Source organism: Perissodus microlepis, chromosome 7 (assembly GCF_051167445.1).
Source record: "Perissodus microlepis isolate ML-2025 ecotype Zambia chromosome 7, ASM5116744v1, whole genome shotgun sequence".
NCBI lineage: Eukaryota > Metazoa > Chordata > Actinopteri > Cichliformes > Cichlidae > Perissodus > Perissodus microlepis.
The window spans coordinates 44,638,171-44,657,245 of NC_140467.1; the positions used below are offsets into that span (position 1 = coordinate 44,638,171).

General features: G+C 39.2%; 1 protein-coding gene across 1 annotated transcript in view; it reads right to left on the reverse strand.

Annotated features, from left to right (window-relative positions):
* Positions 1-19,075, reverse strand: part of astn2 (astrotactin 2) — a 274,357-nt gene that overhangs the window by 81,902 nt on the left and 173,380 nt on the right. Inside the window, exon 13 of the mRNA XM_084935333.1 lies at positions 16,789-16,977. Coding sequence (XP_084791459.1) covers positions 16,789-16,977 — 189 coding nt within the window. The remainder of the gene's footprint in view (positions 1-16,788; positions 16,978-19,075) is intronic.

A 19,075-nucleotide genomic window follows, 5' to 3' on the forward strand; every position in this document is an offset into this window, starting at 1 on the left:
CGTATTCACTTCTATAGGTTATTTAAGCACCAAAACTAAACTCGACATTATTTTTTCTACCAAAAGAAGGTCAGCTTTTATAAACGTCTGCTTCATTTTCTTCTGTTCTGGTACATAAAAATACACAGATGGCAAGTCTCATCACAATTTTTCCACAATCTCATCATCTCATATTTTATTAACAGTAATGGGGCAAGACAGCAAGGCGGTTTTTGCATTCTTTTGTTCTTCAGTGTAATTACAAAGCAAGATGACTGACATCAAGACCTGATTAAAAGCTATTATATTATCTTCTATTCTGTCATTCATATATTTGTGATTGATATAACTAACTGAAGTGAACCATTTTTTTGTAGTAGGCATCTTGAAAGCTAGGCTCTGGAAATCACATCACAGGAGTGGTAATTAACTCCTTTATAGTTCAGCCTTGCAGGGGTGAGTGTGGGTGAATACTCATTGAAGTAAATTTCATATAGATGAATAAAAGTGGCCCTGTGGGTAGGTAAAAGAGGGAACCTGGATGTGTCACCTCAAGGATCACAGACTGGTTTTTGGGACGTGAAATGTCACCTCACTAGCAGGGAAGCAACCTGAGCTAGTGCAAGAGGTGGAGCTCTACTGAGATGGGCTAGATTCTTTTTCTGTAATGGCCGAGGAGGAGAATTGCTGGTATGGGGATACTCACAAGCCCCCTCCTGAGTGCTGTTTTCCCCAGAGAGCAATTTGTACAAATTCGAGTTGTTGTCTGTGAATATGTGATAAATAGCAGCTCAGAATACCCAGCTTTTGGGGAGTCTTTGGGTGGGGTCATGGAAGGAATTCTGGCTGAGGAACCATAGTTCTCTTGGGAGGCTTGCATACTCATGTAGTTATGGATAAGGACACCTGGAGAAGGGTAATTGGCAGGAACAGCCTACTTGATGTAAACCATTGTGGTGTTATGTTCCTGGACTTCTGTGCTAGGTATGTGTGATTGTTGTTGTATTATATGATAGCAAAAGAAAATAGCAAAAGAGCTGTCAGGAAATATGATTATAAGGTCATCGATGCCTTTCATAGCACCAATCTGAGGACCTGTTGGTCGACACCAGTGGTGAGGTAAGCTGTCAGGCTGAAGAAGGAAGCTTCCCAGGCTTGGTGTGCCCAGGGGTCTCCTGCAGCAGATGGACATCGGAGAGCCAAAAAGGTTGTGGTTTTGAAAAACTCAGGAGTGGGAGAGGGCCATGGAGGAGGATTTTTGGCAGCCTTTAAAGACATTTTGGCAAGCTGTACAGTGACTTAGCATGGGGAAGCTGGGCATGGCTCAACGTGTTGGTTGGGGAGCAGAACCGCTGACATAGATATTGTGGGACCTAGGAAAGAGCACTTTGAGGAACTCCCAAACTCAGCCAAAAAATCCCTATGTGTAGTAAGGCCGAGCCTGAAGATGCTGGGAAAACTCCACTGGCATAGGTCCCTAAGGTAGTTGAGAAGCGACCCCATAGTAAAGCGCCAGGCATAGATGATTTGGCCCAGAGATGTTATAGGCTCTGACATTGTGGGGCTGCCTTGGTTAACACACTTCCTAACTGTTTCATGGAGGTCTGGTACAGTGTCTGTGAAGTGGAGGTCTGGAGCAGTGGGAGTACAGGGTTCCATCAGTGTAATCAAAAGTGAAGCATGTTTTCAGTGAGTGTTGGACTCCATCTGTGGATCATCAGAAGAAATGCAGGCGTTTTCCCTGACTGACACGATGAAGGGAAAGACAAAGCTTTCAAGTTACCAGCCCATTTACATCCCAACCCTTATGATGAAATCTGGGTAATGACCATAGGGTGATGTGGATTTTTGGAATTGCTGCTCCTGCATGCTGAAAGGAACCTGCTAAGGTAGTTTGGGTTAGAATGTCTAGGGGGCGTCCTTGGATGTTATTTGGGCATGGACAACTGAGTTAAGACTATGGCAAAGACCTGGAACCTGTTGGTGAGATTATTTATCTGATCTGGCTTTGAAAAAACCTGGAGGAACTGAAAAGTGTAGTTGGGGAGAAGAACTCCTGGAATACCCTGGTTAGTCTGCTGCCACCACAACCTGACAGATTAGCAGATGGCTGGACAGATTGATGGTTGGATGGTGAGATGGGTAAAATTGAAAAAAAAAAGGAAGAAGCTTGAAACTGGTATCTATTTATGAGTTGATATTAATAAATAATTTATGACTAGAATGTTTACAGCACCAGCCTGCAGTCAGAATGACGGAGAGAAAGGAGAGTTAAAAAAAGATAGCCTTGTAGAGGGGGCACTAAGTTACACACAGTTCACTACTATTACAGTATTTTATTATTCAATCATAAAAACATTTCCCCACCAATTTCTGCGTAGCCCATCTATAGCCATAGAAGGAGAAAAAATGTCAAGGGTTATGTTTTGCTTCATTGAGCACATGCAGCGCTATTGCATGCACATTGAAATATGATTAATTTCCACGCTTTAGTTAATGCACGGTCATGTTATACAGGTGTACAGTTATACATCGTATACAGAAAGAACCAGCATAGCATCTTTTGATGCATGGCCATGATGAAACCCTGACCATGTTCGGCCTGATCTACAGCACTGACATATTATTGTTCTGTCTATGCGTAGATGAATAAATCGTGTGTTTTAAATGTACAAGGTGAGCCATTTATATGGATACACTGTAATAACATGGGAATGGTTGGTGATATTAAAGTCCTGTTTGTGGTACATTAGTATATGTGAGGGGGCAAACTCCTCAAGATGGGTGGTGACCATGGTGGCCATTTAGAAGTCGGCCATCTTGGATACAACTTTTGTTTTTTCAATAGGAAGAGGGCCATGTGACACATCAAACTTATTGGTAATGTCACAAGAAAAACAATGGTGTGCTTGGTTTCAACGTAACTTTATTCTTTCATGAGTTATTTAAAAGTTTCTCTTTGTTCACAGCCATTGACATGTCGAAGAGGTTAACACGTAAGGAGCGGATCGAAATCGTGTTCATATCTGGTGAACGCAGTAACCGGGTGGACGCAAGAAAACTGTCACTAATGAAGAAACATCAGTGGCTGTCCTAGCTTCATTCAGCAAGCGCCCACAGCGTAGCACTCGCCGCATGTCACTGGAGAGTGGCATTAGTCTAATATCCCTTCGGCGGATATTAGCTACTCACAAATGGCACCCTTACAAACTCCAGCTACTGCAGCATCTCAACGAGGATGACCCAGATCGGCGCACAGAATTTGCAGAATGGGCAAAACAAAAATTGGAACAGGACCCTCAGTTCACGCAGAAGATTTTGTTCAGTGATGAGGCAAACTTTTATGTGAATGGTGAAGTTAACAAACAAAACCACCGCTATTAGTCTGACACTAACCCACATTGGATGGATCCCTCCAAGACTGTTGGAACAACAAAAGTGATGGTTTGGTGTGGTATATGGGGTACAACGATAGTGGGTCCATTCTTCATCAATGGAAACCTCAAGGCCACTGGATATTTGAAATTGCTAAATGATGATGTGTTTCCCTCTTTATGCACTGAAGCTGGCACGTTCCCTGAGTTTTTCCAGCAAGATGGTGCACCACCACATTATGGGTGCCAGGTCCGAGCATTCCTAGATGAACAGTTTCCTGGAAAGTGGATTGGTCGTCGTGGGCCAATTAAATGGCCCCCAAGGTCTCCCGATCTGACCCCCTTAGACTTTTATCTTTGGGGTCATCTGAAGGCAATTGTCTATGGTGTGAAGATACGAGATGTGCAGCACCTGAAACTACGGATACTGGATGCCTGTGCTGGCATTTCTCCTGCGGTGTTGCTATCATGGTAAATGGTAAATGGACTGATTCTTATATAGCGCTTTTCTACTCTCCTGGAGTACTCAAAGCGCTCTATACAACATGCCCCCTCACATATACTAATGTGCCACAAACAGGACTTTAATATCACCAACCATTCCCATTTTATTACGGTGTATCCATATAAATGGCCCACCCTGTACATTAGAGAATTCTTGAGAAAAACACTTCAGCTGTTGATGCAGTGACTCACTTACTAGCAAAGCAGTGGTTTGCTTACATTTATGTATTAAAAAATGATATTTGACATATATTTATACAGGGAGTGCAGAATTATTAGGCAAATGAGTATTTTGTCCACATCATCCTCTTCATGCATGTTGTCTTGCTCCAAGCTGTATAGGCTCGAAAGCCTACTACCAATTAAGCATATTAGGTGATGTGCATCTCTGTAATGAGAAGGGGTGTGGTCTAATGACATCAACACCCTATATCAGGTGTGCATAATTATTAGGCAACTTCCTTTCCTTTGGCAAAATGGGTCAAAAGAAGGACTTGACAGGCTCAGAAAAGTCAAAAATAGTGAGATATCTTGCAGAGGGATGCAGCAGTCTCAAAATTGCAAAGCTTCTGAAGCGTGATCATCGAACAATCAAGCGTTTCATTCAAAATAGTCAACAGGGTCGCAAGAAGCGTGTGGAAAAACCAAGGCGCAAAATAACTGCCCATGAACTGAGAAAAGTCAAGCGTGCAGCTGCCAAGATGCCACTTGCCACCAGTTTGGCCATATTTCAGAGCTGCAACATCACTGGAGTGCCCAAAAGCACAAGGTGTGCAATACTCAGAGACATGGCCAAGGTAAGAAAGGCTGAAAGACGACCACCACTGAACAAGACACACAAGCTGAAACGTCAAGACTGGGCCAAGAAATATCTCAAGACTGATTTTTCTAAGGTTTTATGGACTGATGAAATGAGAGTGAGTCTTGATGGGCCAGATGGATGGGCCCGTGGCTGGATTGGTAAAGGGCAGAGAGCTCCAGTCCGACTCAGACGCCAGCAAGGTGGAGGTGGAGTACTGGTTTGGGCTGGTATCATCAAAGATGAGCTTATGGGGCCTTTTCGGGTTGAGGATGGAGTCAAGCTCAACTCCCAGTCCTACTGCCAGTTTCTGGAAGACACCTTCTTCAAGCAGTGGTACAGGAAGAAGTCTGCATCCTTCAAGAAAAACATGATTTTCATGCAGGACAATGCTCCATCACGTGCGTCCAAGTACTCCACAGCGTGGCTGGCAAGAAAGGGTATAAAAGAAGAAAAACTAATGACATGGCCACCTTGTTCACCTGATCTGAACCCCATTGAGAACCTGTGGTCCATCATCAAATGTGAGATTTACAAGGAGGGAAAACAGTACACCTCTCTGAACAGTGTCTGGGAGGCTGTGGTTGCTGCTGCACGCAATGTTGATGGTGAACAGATCAAAACACTGACAGAATCCATGGATGGCAGGCTTTTGAGTGTCCTTGCAAAGAAAGGTGGCTATATTGGTCACTGATTTGTTTTTGTTTTGTCTTTGAATGTCAGAAATGTATATTTGTGAATGTGGAGATGTTATATTGGTTTCACTGGTAAAAATAAATAATTGAAATGGGTATATATTTGTTCTTTGTTAAGTTGCCTAATAATTATGCACAGTAATAGTCACCTGCACACACAGATATCCCCCTAAAATAGCTAAAACTAAAAACAAACTAAAAACTACTTCCAAAAACATTCAGCTTTGATATTAATGAGTTTTGTGGGTTCATTGAGAACATGGTTGTTGTTCAATAATAAAATTATTCCTCAAAAATACAACTTGCCTAATAATTCTGCACTCCCTGTATATAGAAAAGAATATGTTTTGGAAAATACTTAACTGAATTTTTCATTTTCAATTATTGTACAAGTAATTTAGATGTGCACAATTCAAGTGCCATTATTCTTTGAGCATGGAGTCAGTATGGCATAACCCACAAATTTCCTGAAGCAGGAACTAGAACAGAGAAAAAATAACTAACAATAAAAGGGATCTGAATGCTTTTGAGCGATTATGGATATATCGCGTTATTATACTTTTATTAAGAGGACCTAACAAAAACATGATGACATGAGCTTATGAAGGAAAAGAGGACTATAAGTCATATGTTGTTTTAGGGGGTCTACCAGAATATATGTATATATTTTTTAAACACATACTTTAGGTTAAAATAAAGCAGCACCTCTTTTTATCCTCTGGCTTTAAGGGACACCTGCCAAAAGTCCAGTTTGATTCTGAATATAGCCTTCTATGAGCTGTCAGATAACAAAACCCTGGTGTTCAACCCTACATGTTTGAATGTGAATTGGACCCAGAACAAAGAGAGTCTTTATTCATCTGCCAAAACAAGAGTCCAGGTAAAGGCTAAAGCCTTGATGGGTGTATGTTTTAGTGCTAGGCATCTGCCTGCCAGCTAAATTATGTTAATTCCATCTTACCTTATTTTGTGAACCTTGACGGAGAGATAATAAATGGGCAAGGTAAGAACATTCTAGGGTATTTGCTTTCACCATAAACGGTCACCCTGAGTCCCAGTCTAGATTTTTTTTCTTTTTTTTCTTTTTTACAAACAAAGAAGCTCATCAGTTTCAGAGGATCTTATAGACTTTAAAAGTTTTGATCATTCCCAACGTCAAACCTGTGGGCATGATGTTCAAAGCTTAAGGGAATGTTAGTTAACTGTGCGAAATGTTAACACAAAAGTAATTCCAGTGATTGTGGAGACATAAAAGAGTAATCCAACGGGATTTTAATTTCTCTGATGCCGGGAGTACATAAAGACTGCTCTTGTCACAACATTTGATGTACTTTACTCATGGCCTAGATACTGAAAGTTGGCAGAAGCTTCAGATGTGTGCCAAACTATACTATATACCACTAGAAAAGTGTTATGAAATTGTGTTACTCAGTGACGTAGATTTCTAAAAGGGGTGAAAATCTAAAAAGTTGAAAATGTAGTGCTTCCTCTGTGAGACATTAACTTTAAGTGTTGACTATGTGATTTGGAACTTTTCAGATATTTCACAAAGATTAAAAAAAAGAAGAAGAAAAAGAGGCCAGACTGTTTGTACATGTACATTGTGGATAAACCTCTGGTCTTTATGGGGGAAACTGATGGGAGACTAGCTTATTAAAAAAACTGCTGCTGGCTGTGCTTTAACCGCCTTGAAATCAGTTATCATCTGCACTTTGTGTGGAAACAGAGCTAACCTTAGCAAATAACTCTGATTTATCATTGTAACAAACACGTCCTCTTCTTAACTACCTTGGCCAACATGTGTGATGTACGAATCTTATAAAAAGTCTTTTGTCATATCAGCAAGGAGAGCTTTTGGTTAAAATCACCATGTCTAAATTAATAAACATCCAAGTTGAACAACTGCAGGCTCCACCAGCACTCAGTTTAGCATCAATGAGAAATTATTTGGTTGAATGATTATACAAAGTATACCAGCTGTTTTGTTAATACACCACCTAAATGTAACACTTTAAAACCTCCTGTAGATATTAACAGTTAACCACATCACATGGCGCTCAAGCCTTTGAATTAAACTGTGATTCTTTTTTTTCATACACTATATTGCCAAAAGCTCCCATGATGATACTACAGTCATACTGTTGTATAGAATATGATGCATTACAGTAAATTAAACAATCTAAAGAAGCATTTAAAGTGCAGCAGTATAATTGATCCATATAATACTGATTGTGAGCATTTTTTGGCAGAATAATTACTTTTACTTTTGATACTTTATGCACACTTTGCCAGTAACACAGTTTTATGTGTAGTGTGGTGTTTCCGTGGTGGTTTATTGTTACTTTTGCTAAAGCAATGCTTCTTTAAAACTGTCTCCACCTCTGTTGTAATTGTCAGCTAATAGTAAATAATAATTGTAATGCTAACTATAGAAGTAATAATATTTTACAATTCTGAGCTGGGGATAGGATTGGGAAGTTGAAATATCCTGGAGGAGTACAGCAAGCTGCAGAAGGCTGTCAACATATTTATAAAAACAAAAGACAAGCATGACATAATTGGTATTCTTTAATCTGGTCCAATTAATCTCATCTGTTTTTCTTTTTTGCCATGTCTACCTTTCTGTATAAGTTGCTGCACATCAGAGCCACACCTTGCAAAATGAGTGCTCCATGTACTTCTACTCTCCCACATGATTTGTCTACATCTGTATGAGATGTGTGACTACTTTATTACATCATGCACAAAGCAGCATTCGGTGCACTACCCCCACCCCCCGCCCCAGCATTTCTCTCGCAGTTACTCTTTCCTAGTGTTTCACTAAGTTTTGATTGGCTTTACTGTTTTGATTTAACTTTTTTTTTTCTAAACACATATTGCTCCCTTTACCAACCCCCCCTCCCCGTCCCTGCTTTCTGCAGCCAAACAGCAGGTAGTCGGATACAAGCCTCTCTAACATTAGTTGAGGCTAGGGTCTATTAGGTCCTGCCTCGCCATGTGAGTTACTGCACAGAGAGTGAGTGCCTTGGGAACAATCACGCTCACAAAAACCAGCGCACTGACTCACACAAGCAAACACATACCCACACAAAGTTAAATCCAAACCCACACAAATGTTTGAGCACTGCACACAAAGCCCTCGCAATCTCCCAGACATGCTCACCTTATGTGCACTCAGTCATAAAGATGGAGGAATCACTGAGGCTTTAAGAACCTCCTCTTACCCTTACGCTTCCTCTTTTGCTAAACTCGGTCTGCTAAGGTGCCAAGGTGTAAATAAGACCCAAACTTTCCAGAAAATCAACTGGAGCAATGTGAGGAAAAAATATCCCTTTTTGGTCATTCTTGCTTTTTCATTTTCATTTTCATTTTCATTTTTTAAGTTTAATATCCAAATTATTGAATAAAATTGAATGACTAAATACTTATGCATCCTGTATACTTTCAAAAATGATACCCATCAATTTGCAGAATTAAAAGAAATAATGAATTGCATATGCTTTATGGCTATGTACAAGCTAAAGCAACATGGCTGTTTAATGTAGAGATAAAACCACATTTATAGCAGACGGGTATTAAAATAATAAAAGCAGGACTTGAGCAAACAGATTGTGGAAGCTAACGGAGATGAAAATATTTAATAAAATGAGTTCACAAGAAAGAGCCTATTATTTACAACAAATAACCTAACCTTTTAAATCCCATTCACATTGAATATCGAAACAGCAGTCTGTGTGCATTAGTGTCTTATAACATATAAACACAGGGCTTTGTCTCGACACTTTAATGTAATCAAGTATTTTGTGAGGCTGCTGTTGTACAATTCCGTTGGGTTGTATTTTTTTCATGTAAAAAGAAAAGGCTGTTTTCAGCTTTTTTCACAGCTTGCTTGAGATCCTAGAAGAGGCCTTTGAATGTTGCCAAACTGTACTGACTGCATTTACACCTGGCTGCGATCCAGCCACCTCCAGACATCACATACATTTCAGTTTCTATTGCCATACACTTTATCTGCAATTTACAATGCATTAGCAAACAACCACAATGCATTTGGGTGTAAATGGAGTCTTCATACTCCCAAAACTGTTAAATCCCACACTTCCCATTTATGCACCTAAATGGGATATTTGGAAAAGTCTATACTTGCCTTGCAAACATCCACGTTTCAAATGGCATGACACCAGTTTGTAATGGATTAGGTAATGGCTTTCTATAATAAATGCATAGACTGTGATTGCAAATAACACAGATAGCACTGATGGCGTTGTAAGAAGATATCTCAGCTAGAGAAAACTCCACACAAATACATACAAAATAATATAGAGCTTTTTTGAAATTTTAAGTGACACGACAACTATGACCTTCACAAATAAAAATAGTAGAAAGACTAATACAATACACCATACTGTCCTACATCTCAGTGTCGCAAGCTGTGGTAGCATTTATTTGTTTTCTCATGAGCCAGACACATTAAATTGGTATGAAATCTGTCGAAACAACCAAATGTTTGAATACAACAAAGATGCCAACCGATCTAGTAAGTAAAAATAATTATGCATGGAGATATATGACTATCTGAATATCTAAGTAAATAAACATAAGTGCTTTAACGCCAGGATGTCACACACACACATAACTCTGTATGAGTTCACAATTCTTCCATGCACACCCACACACATATGTGCACAGGCAATAGTAAAGAGATAAACACTATGCTGAGAATTTAAGAAAGAAGGAGCAGGCACATATTTTGGAAGAGAATTAGGAAGCATCCCATCAACCTTGAGCAGCTTAACCCTTCACCTCAGCAGTCTGTCTCAGTGTCTCATGGCTACTCATTATATGGGAAGAAACTGCCTTGTAATGTTTGTTGACTCAACCCCCCAGTAGACGCTACCCTGTGTGCACAAAGGAGATAATCACTGAAAATTACTGAGGAACATGGAAATGTAGTTGTGTTTATGCCTGAGAGCTTTGTGGGCTCCTGGATTCACAAATTATTCATGTTGTGGTATCGTCTTCGCCTGAGAGGTGAGCAGTGATGACGACTTCTAGCAGAGTACCTATCAAAAGTGGTTTTGTCTGTTTCTTCTTTTCGGTATCTTTTCCCTTTTTTGCAAAAAAACCCCCATTATGCATCAACGTGACAAGAGTGACAGCATCACCTTAACAAAGCAAGTGGAGCTCATTTCTTCTCTCTCTCAATCATTGCTCGTCTTTTGTCACAACCCAAATGTTTTACTGCATTTACCATGAGGCATTCTCACTCTGCCAACTATTAAGGAAAAAACACGCGAGCAATATGATATGCTTAAATTAAATGCTAAAATCAGTTAACTAGAGTCAGTTAACAGGTCTATAGAGAGCTGTGGGGTCAGGTTCCTGTGTTAATGCACTCTCAATCACCTATGATCATGTGGCAGTTCATGAAAAAAGGTGTTTTTTGAGGCAAGAAAGGGAGTGTAAACTTTGAAATGCCAGGAGGATATCTGCCGCTGCTCATTACATGGTGTTGTGAAAACAGTAGTGCGGATATTCTTCTTTGGATCAGATTTGGATCTGTTTTGTATTCTGTACCATTTCTAAAAAAAATAGCATGGCTGTTTTAGAGGTTCAAAGTTGCATGACCTGTGAGGCTCACCCTATCCCATTTGCTCTTTTAATGTATGCTTCGAGTTGTTAATTGGTACTTAGTGATTGCAGTGGTGTATCAATGTATATATGTATGAGTCTGTCTCTCTCCTATTTGGATGCTGCCTGCTGCTTTCTTATTCTAAATTTACAGGACTAGGGTGTGCGTGTGTGTTCATACATTCACATTTACCCTTCATGCAGTCCTGTATCATAAAATGAGGCAAACTCAATTTTGGATGAACAACAACACATGACATATTATACTAAGTACACCCCATCATTTTAATAGCTTGTATAACGGCTTCTAACTTGAAGTGTACTGAAACAATCTGAAGGTTCTTTATCAGTGTCTCACATCGTTAAGGAGGAATTTTACCCCTCTTGTCTTTACAAAAGAAGCTTTGTAGGCATTCACTGAGGTCTGGATTTAGACTGGGTTCTTTTCTTCTTCAGCCATTCTGTTGTAGATCTGCTTTTATCCTCGGGTTCATTGTCCTAGAATACTTTGGTATTTACTTTAAGGTGCCCAAGTCCAGTAGCTTCAAAGCAAGCCTAACTTATCACTCAACCAACATGCTTAACAGTGAGGATGAGGTGTGTAGGTTCTTAGTTATCCAGGTCATGTTAGTCTTCAGTGCTTAAAAAAAAAGGCAACTGGACTTCTTCAACTTTACCTCTCATCCAAGAGGTTGGAGGTGAATGAAAGGTGGAGAGTCCCAGGTATTTAACCCCTAGTGGGGTTTGTTCCCTGTGGACGTGACCCTGAGTGTTGTTGACCTACTACTGATCTTGTGAGTCATCACATGATCCTCAAGAGCATGAGCCTCGTCCTTTTGGTGGAGGTGTCAGCTGAGTCTTGGCTTTTCAATGTTGGGCCATGTGTTTGTGGAGTGGAGTGTTTTTAGTAAGCGTGGTCCTCTGCATCATGGCCAAACATCACTGATTTGATCTTGTCTAGCCAAAGGACATCGCTCCTAAGCTTTGCTGCCATGTTCTTTTTAGAGAGAAGAGGCAGTAAATGTACTGTCATGAACTTTAACATTTAACATGTTTACTGAGGCTCATATAGCCTGAGTAGTTTGGGTGCAGCACTTGAATTAGTTTTTCTGAGCATTACACGGTCTGACCTTGGGGTAAATTTGCCGGGACATTAACTTGTGGGAAGACTGGCAACTGTTTTAAGTGTCCTCCAGTTCTGAAATCTCTCTCTCACTACAGCGTGATGGACTTCAACATTTTTTAAATGGAAAATTATCTTATATGACTTCCCAGACGAGTTAAATTTTCACAGTTTTCTGCCTTTTGTCTTAGGTTTTGTTAAATAAATAATGATACGCTGTAATAAGCCATGCTTTGTAATTCATCTGAGATTGTATTTACCTAGCACCTGCTTAGGACTAGATTACACTTAAGTCCTGATATGTAAGCCATTAGAATCAAAAGTGAGTGTACTTTCTTTTCACCATGGCTCTACAGAGTCACCTTTTCAGGCATGGGCTTGACACTGATGTACCAATTACTGGCATCATGCACCATATCATTATGGTGCATGTAAGTGCACAATTAAGTAAATAGAAAGGATGCAATCTTAGGATAAGTTTTGGCCTTTAGCCTGCATTCATTGTCAGGTTCCTGGATGAAACTGTAAAAAATATAATCAATCTTTTTGGGCCAGATTTCTTTTCCACAGCGTTTTATACTTCCACATCCACATTTACACATGTAATGAATGAATGCTTGAATGACATCGTAATATTGTGTTACTGTTCTGTAATTTTACAGCAATATGCAAAAATCACTCCCCGGGCTTACCTCAACATCCTGTGCAAAGCAAAGTGTGATCAATATAATAACAAATGTATGCAAAACAGTCGTAAATCACGGATTATATTTCATACTGAAAAAAAAAGACCTGTGAAGCTGTGAATCAATTTATACAATTCATCTCAATCATCTAATATTTCGCTTTGAGGTGCTGGTGCATAGGAATGGGGTTTTGTGTGTGTGTGCGTGTGTGAGAGAGAAAACCAGTAGACTGTGGAGGTGAGAAAAATAAGGGCTGTGGAATAAGTCTTGCATCTGCATATCAAAGAAGGTGTGAAGGGAAGTGTAGAAAATGATGAGAATAAGAACTGTAGTATGTTTCTACAAATGCGTAGAGTGTGAAGTATGTTCTTATGGGAGCAAAATCATTATGAAGACAAAGTTAATGTTCTTTTGACAAATGACAGTGGATTTGATAAGCACAGTAAGTACCACAGCAAGATAACATGGCATAATACACATGTTTAATTAATGACACTGCAAGGCAAGTACCAACCTACTGTGAGCTGAGCCTTTCTGGTTAGACTTACCCCGGCTCAACTTTCCATCGTTAACAGAAATAAATTGAAACAAAGATGAAAGTTTAGTGGGGTCGATGAATACAAAATACATTCTGGTTAAACAAAAATTTTCACCACAGAATTTGACACTGATTTAAATAATGGATACACAGAGTAACACCTTTCTTTTTTGTTTCTAGTCTAGTCTCTAGTCTCTCTTCAAAACGTACTGAACCATGTACTGTCGGTCTATTTAAATGCTTTTCATGTTTCGTTTCAGACATACTCTGCACCTAGAGACGTGTGCGTTCTTTATCCAAACAGGCACATCAGCCTGGAAGTGCACTTTGCCTGTCATCTGCATGTAATCAGCCAAGTGTGCCTTTAACTGCAGGGAACCATATAAGTGTAGCTAAGTATGCATCTTGCAATTAGCATGGAAATTTTTCTAGCTTCAAAGCACAGGTGCAAATTGCACAGGTGTAAGAAAATGAAGGCTGAGATGGAAAACATGAAAAGTGCTCTATAAATGTTCTCTCTGAAGTGTGACTTAACTTCTTGGAAAGATAAATAACCACAATACCTAACTAATTCCAAAAAGAAAAAGTGGATGGAGAGCTGTGGCTGCGTGGTCATTTTACTTGATGTTCAGAACTGAAAATAGGGCCCTTTTAAGAGCCAAGTAGATTTGTCTGCAGTTACCTTGACAATGTCAGGGAAACTCTTTATAGAAATCATTAGTGAATTACAATTTTACCTAAGTTGAAAAAACCCCACATAAGTCTCAGCTAGAGCCAAACATGTTTATCCATAATGTTTGTAACTTTGCAATTATCTAACTTTTATTTTGATGTCTTTTTTTGGTTTTTGACCATTTGGTTTTTGACTGTCTCTTAAGACTTCCAAGTCACTGTGCCAGTGACCGTCACAGAGCACAACAACCATACTTAAAGGATGCTTAATAATCAGCAAAATGTACTAGACCTTGCCAAACAACCTTAGGGTGTATAAAGGTGAGACATTCACTAAAAAGGAGGAACATGAAAAGTTAATAGTGTTGTAACTTCTCTTTTTCTCTCACTGTTTGACAATTTCTTCATTTTAAAGGGATATATTCCTGCTATTAAGGGAACTTTGATTAATTCTTGCCTGCAAGAAAGGATTTGAAGAAAATTAAAAAGAAAAAACATTAAAGAAAGTTTTTAAATTTTAAGAAATTTAAAAGCAGGGACCAAAAACACATTTTAACAATATCATATACACTATATTATTTTATATTGATCTCATAAGGTAAAAAAACCAGTATGTCACTCATTGTGTGTCTCAGGTCTGCCAACGCTAGTTGTTTCAATTTTGTAATGTCATCAGAGTCCTGGTCTTGAGTACATGTGTATTTACTTTCTGTATTTAATATAACCCAGCTCATGGAGTTGGAGCCTGGAGGATCAGGCCCCACTGTGCAGCCTACTGTTTGAGGGCAAAGGGATAAAGACTGCCTCTTTGCCAGGGTTTATAATCCTCAAACTGTGCCTTTGTCTCATCTGTCAAACTGTGCCTTGTTGAGTGTATTAGAGGAAGTTACCAACTGGTTTAGCCTCTCAAACCTTTAGGAAACCTTGGACCTTTAGTCCCCAGTTTAAGCTCTGGACATGTCAGTCTTTCTTCCAAACTGTCTAAAGATAACTCTTCAGTCCCTGTTTAACTTACAGCTGATAAGGTGATCACAGGTAACTATCACAACTAACCCCTGAGTGGTTTCTGTTATATTCCAGGAATGCTTTTAGAACAAAACGACTGGTTGTGCATCAGAAGTTAGTGAGGTTGATGTCTGCAGCTACTTTTGGAAAAACCCGAGGCGTATACTAAGTGTCTATACTCGTCATTGTGGGTACAGAGAAGGTCGTCAGATGTTGCCTTTATGGGGGAGTTAAACCATAGCTTTTCATTCCTTTGAATGCTCTGAAGCCTCTTAATTTATAACGTGAGATCCAAACAAAACTCTGAAAAAAATATTTTCAGTTTGTATTGACCTGTTCTGTATACTTTGGTAATTAGTTGACATTTCCTGAATGCATGAAAAAACTAATTTACTTTAAAACAGTGTTAGATTGGTCATCTTTTACAATAACTCCCTCTAGCTAATACATGCATTAGTCTGATTCTTTCTGTTTAACAGCTTCTCTACGTTCCAATAACATCTTCAAGGACACTGCTGACACGATTGTGTCGAGTGTTAAATCCCAAATAAATGGAACTTAATAGCATTTAGAACTGCTTCTTTTGAAAGCTGTTTATATTAAGAATATAGGGATATTAAAGTAGAAGTGTCCTTTTTTATACACTTATCTGTGGATTACTGAAATGCTGAATTCTCTGAGGAATTATGTGAAATTACAGTACCTGAATTATAGCACACTTCTGAGAGAAGACTTCACACAAACACCTTACAAAGGCTCTTATGTTAATATTATTCAAATTGCTTCTTTGACTATAATTTGACCATTTTAAAATGAAATTAATGGTGTAAAACTGCAGACTCGAAACACTTACCTTGTGTTCACCACCCTTCCTGGGTACAAGGAGATTTTAGCAGGACGACGATGCCCAAAGAAACTATTAATACATTCGGATAAATTCTACCTAGATCTAAAATTTTAGCCATTTTTGAAAGACGGAAAGGTTTCTCTCCGTTTCTTAAAAGTATGTGCTGTAAAGTCATGACCCTGTGCCAAGCACAACTATTATGACCCACAGGGCAGAGCAGTTGAAAAGCATTTTATGGTTACCCTGCTGAAAGCGGTGCCTATATAGTATGCGCATGAGATAGTGATGACAGACACAGAGAATGTGAGATATAGGCTGAGCATGTTTACCGTGGATACTGTATTTGTGCATAAATAGACCCTATCATCTCTCAGTGTTGAGCATTTCCTCACAGACAGCATGTGACTTATCAGAGTGAGCCAGGTTTTCAGAGAGCTGACAGTTTAAGGAGAACTGCCATGGGATAAGTCTCAATCCTCACTCAACCATTACACTCTCATGCCCTTCTCTCTCTCTCTGTCACACACACGTATCTACATAGACACGCACACACACACACACTGAAGCAAGCACAGACGCAGCAACCCAATGGCAAACCCTGACTACCGATTTTCAGAGCTGCCTCAATGTGTCTCCCGAGATGCAGAAAAACTGTTCAGATGTGAAACAGCAGGTCTCGAGGGAAGACTAAGTGTCTACAAGTTTAGTTGGAAATAATATAAAGACAGATTCTTTTTTCAATAGATAAGAAAACAATAAAAGGGAAAGAAAAAGCATAAACTTATAGGACGAGACACGATTCTAGGTAAGATTAAAGAAAAGTGAAGAACAACATAATGAACAGTCACTAACAATTGAAAGAAAAAAGACATGACACATGAACATTAGTCTGTATAGTCATGTAAGTGTAATGCGTGTACTTGTAGACTAGTTACCGGAAGGTCATTTGGAATATCTGTCCCAAGTTGACTTGCTGGGTTTTGTTGTTGTATCCATGCAGCATCTCACCAAACAGGGTGTCATTGAAGTAGACATCCTGCTTAGGGCATTTTGGTCCATCACAGTTGTCTGACTGCAGGAGACAGGAGCGCCCATCGCCTGCCAGCTTGTACTCTTGTACGCATCTGAGGAGGAAGGAAACACTGTCAATACAATGTATGATATGCAATCTAGGAGACCTTGTTTACACTTGAGGTGAAAGCATAGTGCTGGCAAGATTTGAAACAGAAAATTGAGCTGTAGCAGGCTGATTGTGATTTGAAATACTGACATTATATACAAGGATGTTCCCATGTTCCTACTTTAATTTTCAATCTATAAAGACCAATACAGAGAAACTCAGCATGCCAAAATCGTACCGATTTTCTTTAGAATTCCCTCAGACTAATAACAGCCTGACACAGACAATCACAACCAATGTTTTGAAAAGACATTTTTCCAGGTTTTCAGTTTATATACCATTAAATCTACTTTCTTACTGTCAAAGCCAAAATGCTTTTTAAATATGCAAAGTGCTACAGTCGCAATTATCAATGGTGAGTTTGTGGACACAAGCACTCTGGTGAAAACCATTTTAAAACAGATTCCAGTGGCACTGGATTCAGCAGACTCTGCAGTTAGTCACAATTATAGCTTCCACTATTGTGTGCAATCCTGTCTTACAGACCAGGCTGAGCAGTTAGTGCTGCTGGATAGGGCTGAGCGCAGGACTCATGCAATTGTTCATGTCTCTTCACCTCGATGGGAAGGAGATGTCAACTGCTGTTGGCAATACTCAGATGTGGTGGAACAGGGGCTTTCTGTAGTTGAAGGCAAATCTGTTTCCATTTTTGTAAATGAACAATTTGTATAATTACAGAACAAAGTTATAACATTCAGATGATTTTATTAATTTAATCTGTTTTTTCCCACAGGCCACTTTTAAAAAGCATTGTGCATTTATTACAGAACATGTGGATATACAGGCTAGTGATTTAGTAAAATACATTTATGAAATTAAACAGGATATCATGGTAAATGGACAGAGCCTCAACTTTCATGTTTGCCCACAGTGTAAGGGTACCAAATGATCTGGGGAAAATGAGGACATCATTCCAGATCAGACACAGATCAAGAATGAGGTCATGCTTCATGTTTCTTTAGGCTTCTGCTGTTAGGTTTCCATCAAAAAGTCAACAGATGCATTTAGACATGTTTTTAAGTATCCTTTTATCAGTTATCAGGTCCCAGGAATTAAGCAACTTTCATTGGCATGATCAGAACAGTTTCCATAAATGATCAGCCAGTGTTGAGATATAAATACCCTCAAAGAAGACAGCTATTTAAAGAAAAATGGGAAGGACAACCCTAAAGCTAACAAAAACACTGACAGAAGTACTTCCTGTATTTTTGGCTACTATTTGTAGCCCTTTTTCAGACCTTTCATGTTTGGAACAACAATATAATATTTAATATTGCTCCAGGAATATCACTTCTTTTAGAAATTGGGTAAAAAGACCAATATAGAAGTTCAGGTCTTTGTGGCAGAAATACTCACTAACCTGAAGGGTTTTATTCAGTGTAGATCATTCTTTTCTTTAACCTAACCTTAAAATACTTCCATGTCCCAAAGCTGAGCATGTAACAGAAAAATTATGATAACAATAAATTCTAAACAAGAAAAAAATATTTAATCAGCCAGCTAAGAACAACCTTGTTTCTTTTTTCATGCAAACTCTAGTCTCACAGGTGGAAGTCCTGTGTTTGACCCATTTGTTCACTATTCACATCTTTTCCAGCTGCCACGGACCACAGTGCAGTCGTTTTTTTTTTCAGTGTTTTTCATCAAGTTGCAAAGTAACAGTGTGATTGCACTGGGGAATCTAAGCAGTCTGCACTCAAATGGAAACCTAAGTATTTACAATATACTGGGTACAATCAAAAAGTTCTATGAATAAGTGCAAACAAAAACTATACCTAACTGAAATTTGGCATGATTTCCCCTTCAAGAGTATCTTCATTCTAGAAAATGACCATCACACGGAGGCTCACTGTCAGCCAAAGTTGAAAGTTTTTAGCTAAGAGTCCATTTTCATTGAATGTCATGTCCAGGGTGGTACCAGGATAATAGTCATCCTCTTTGTTTTCAACATTCACAAGGATGTGCACTACCAAAAGATCCCCCTGCCTCAGACTGTCAATGCAAAGCTCCATTTGTACCATGCAGAGAACTTTGGCATGTGC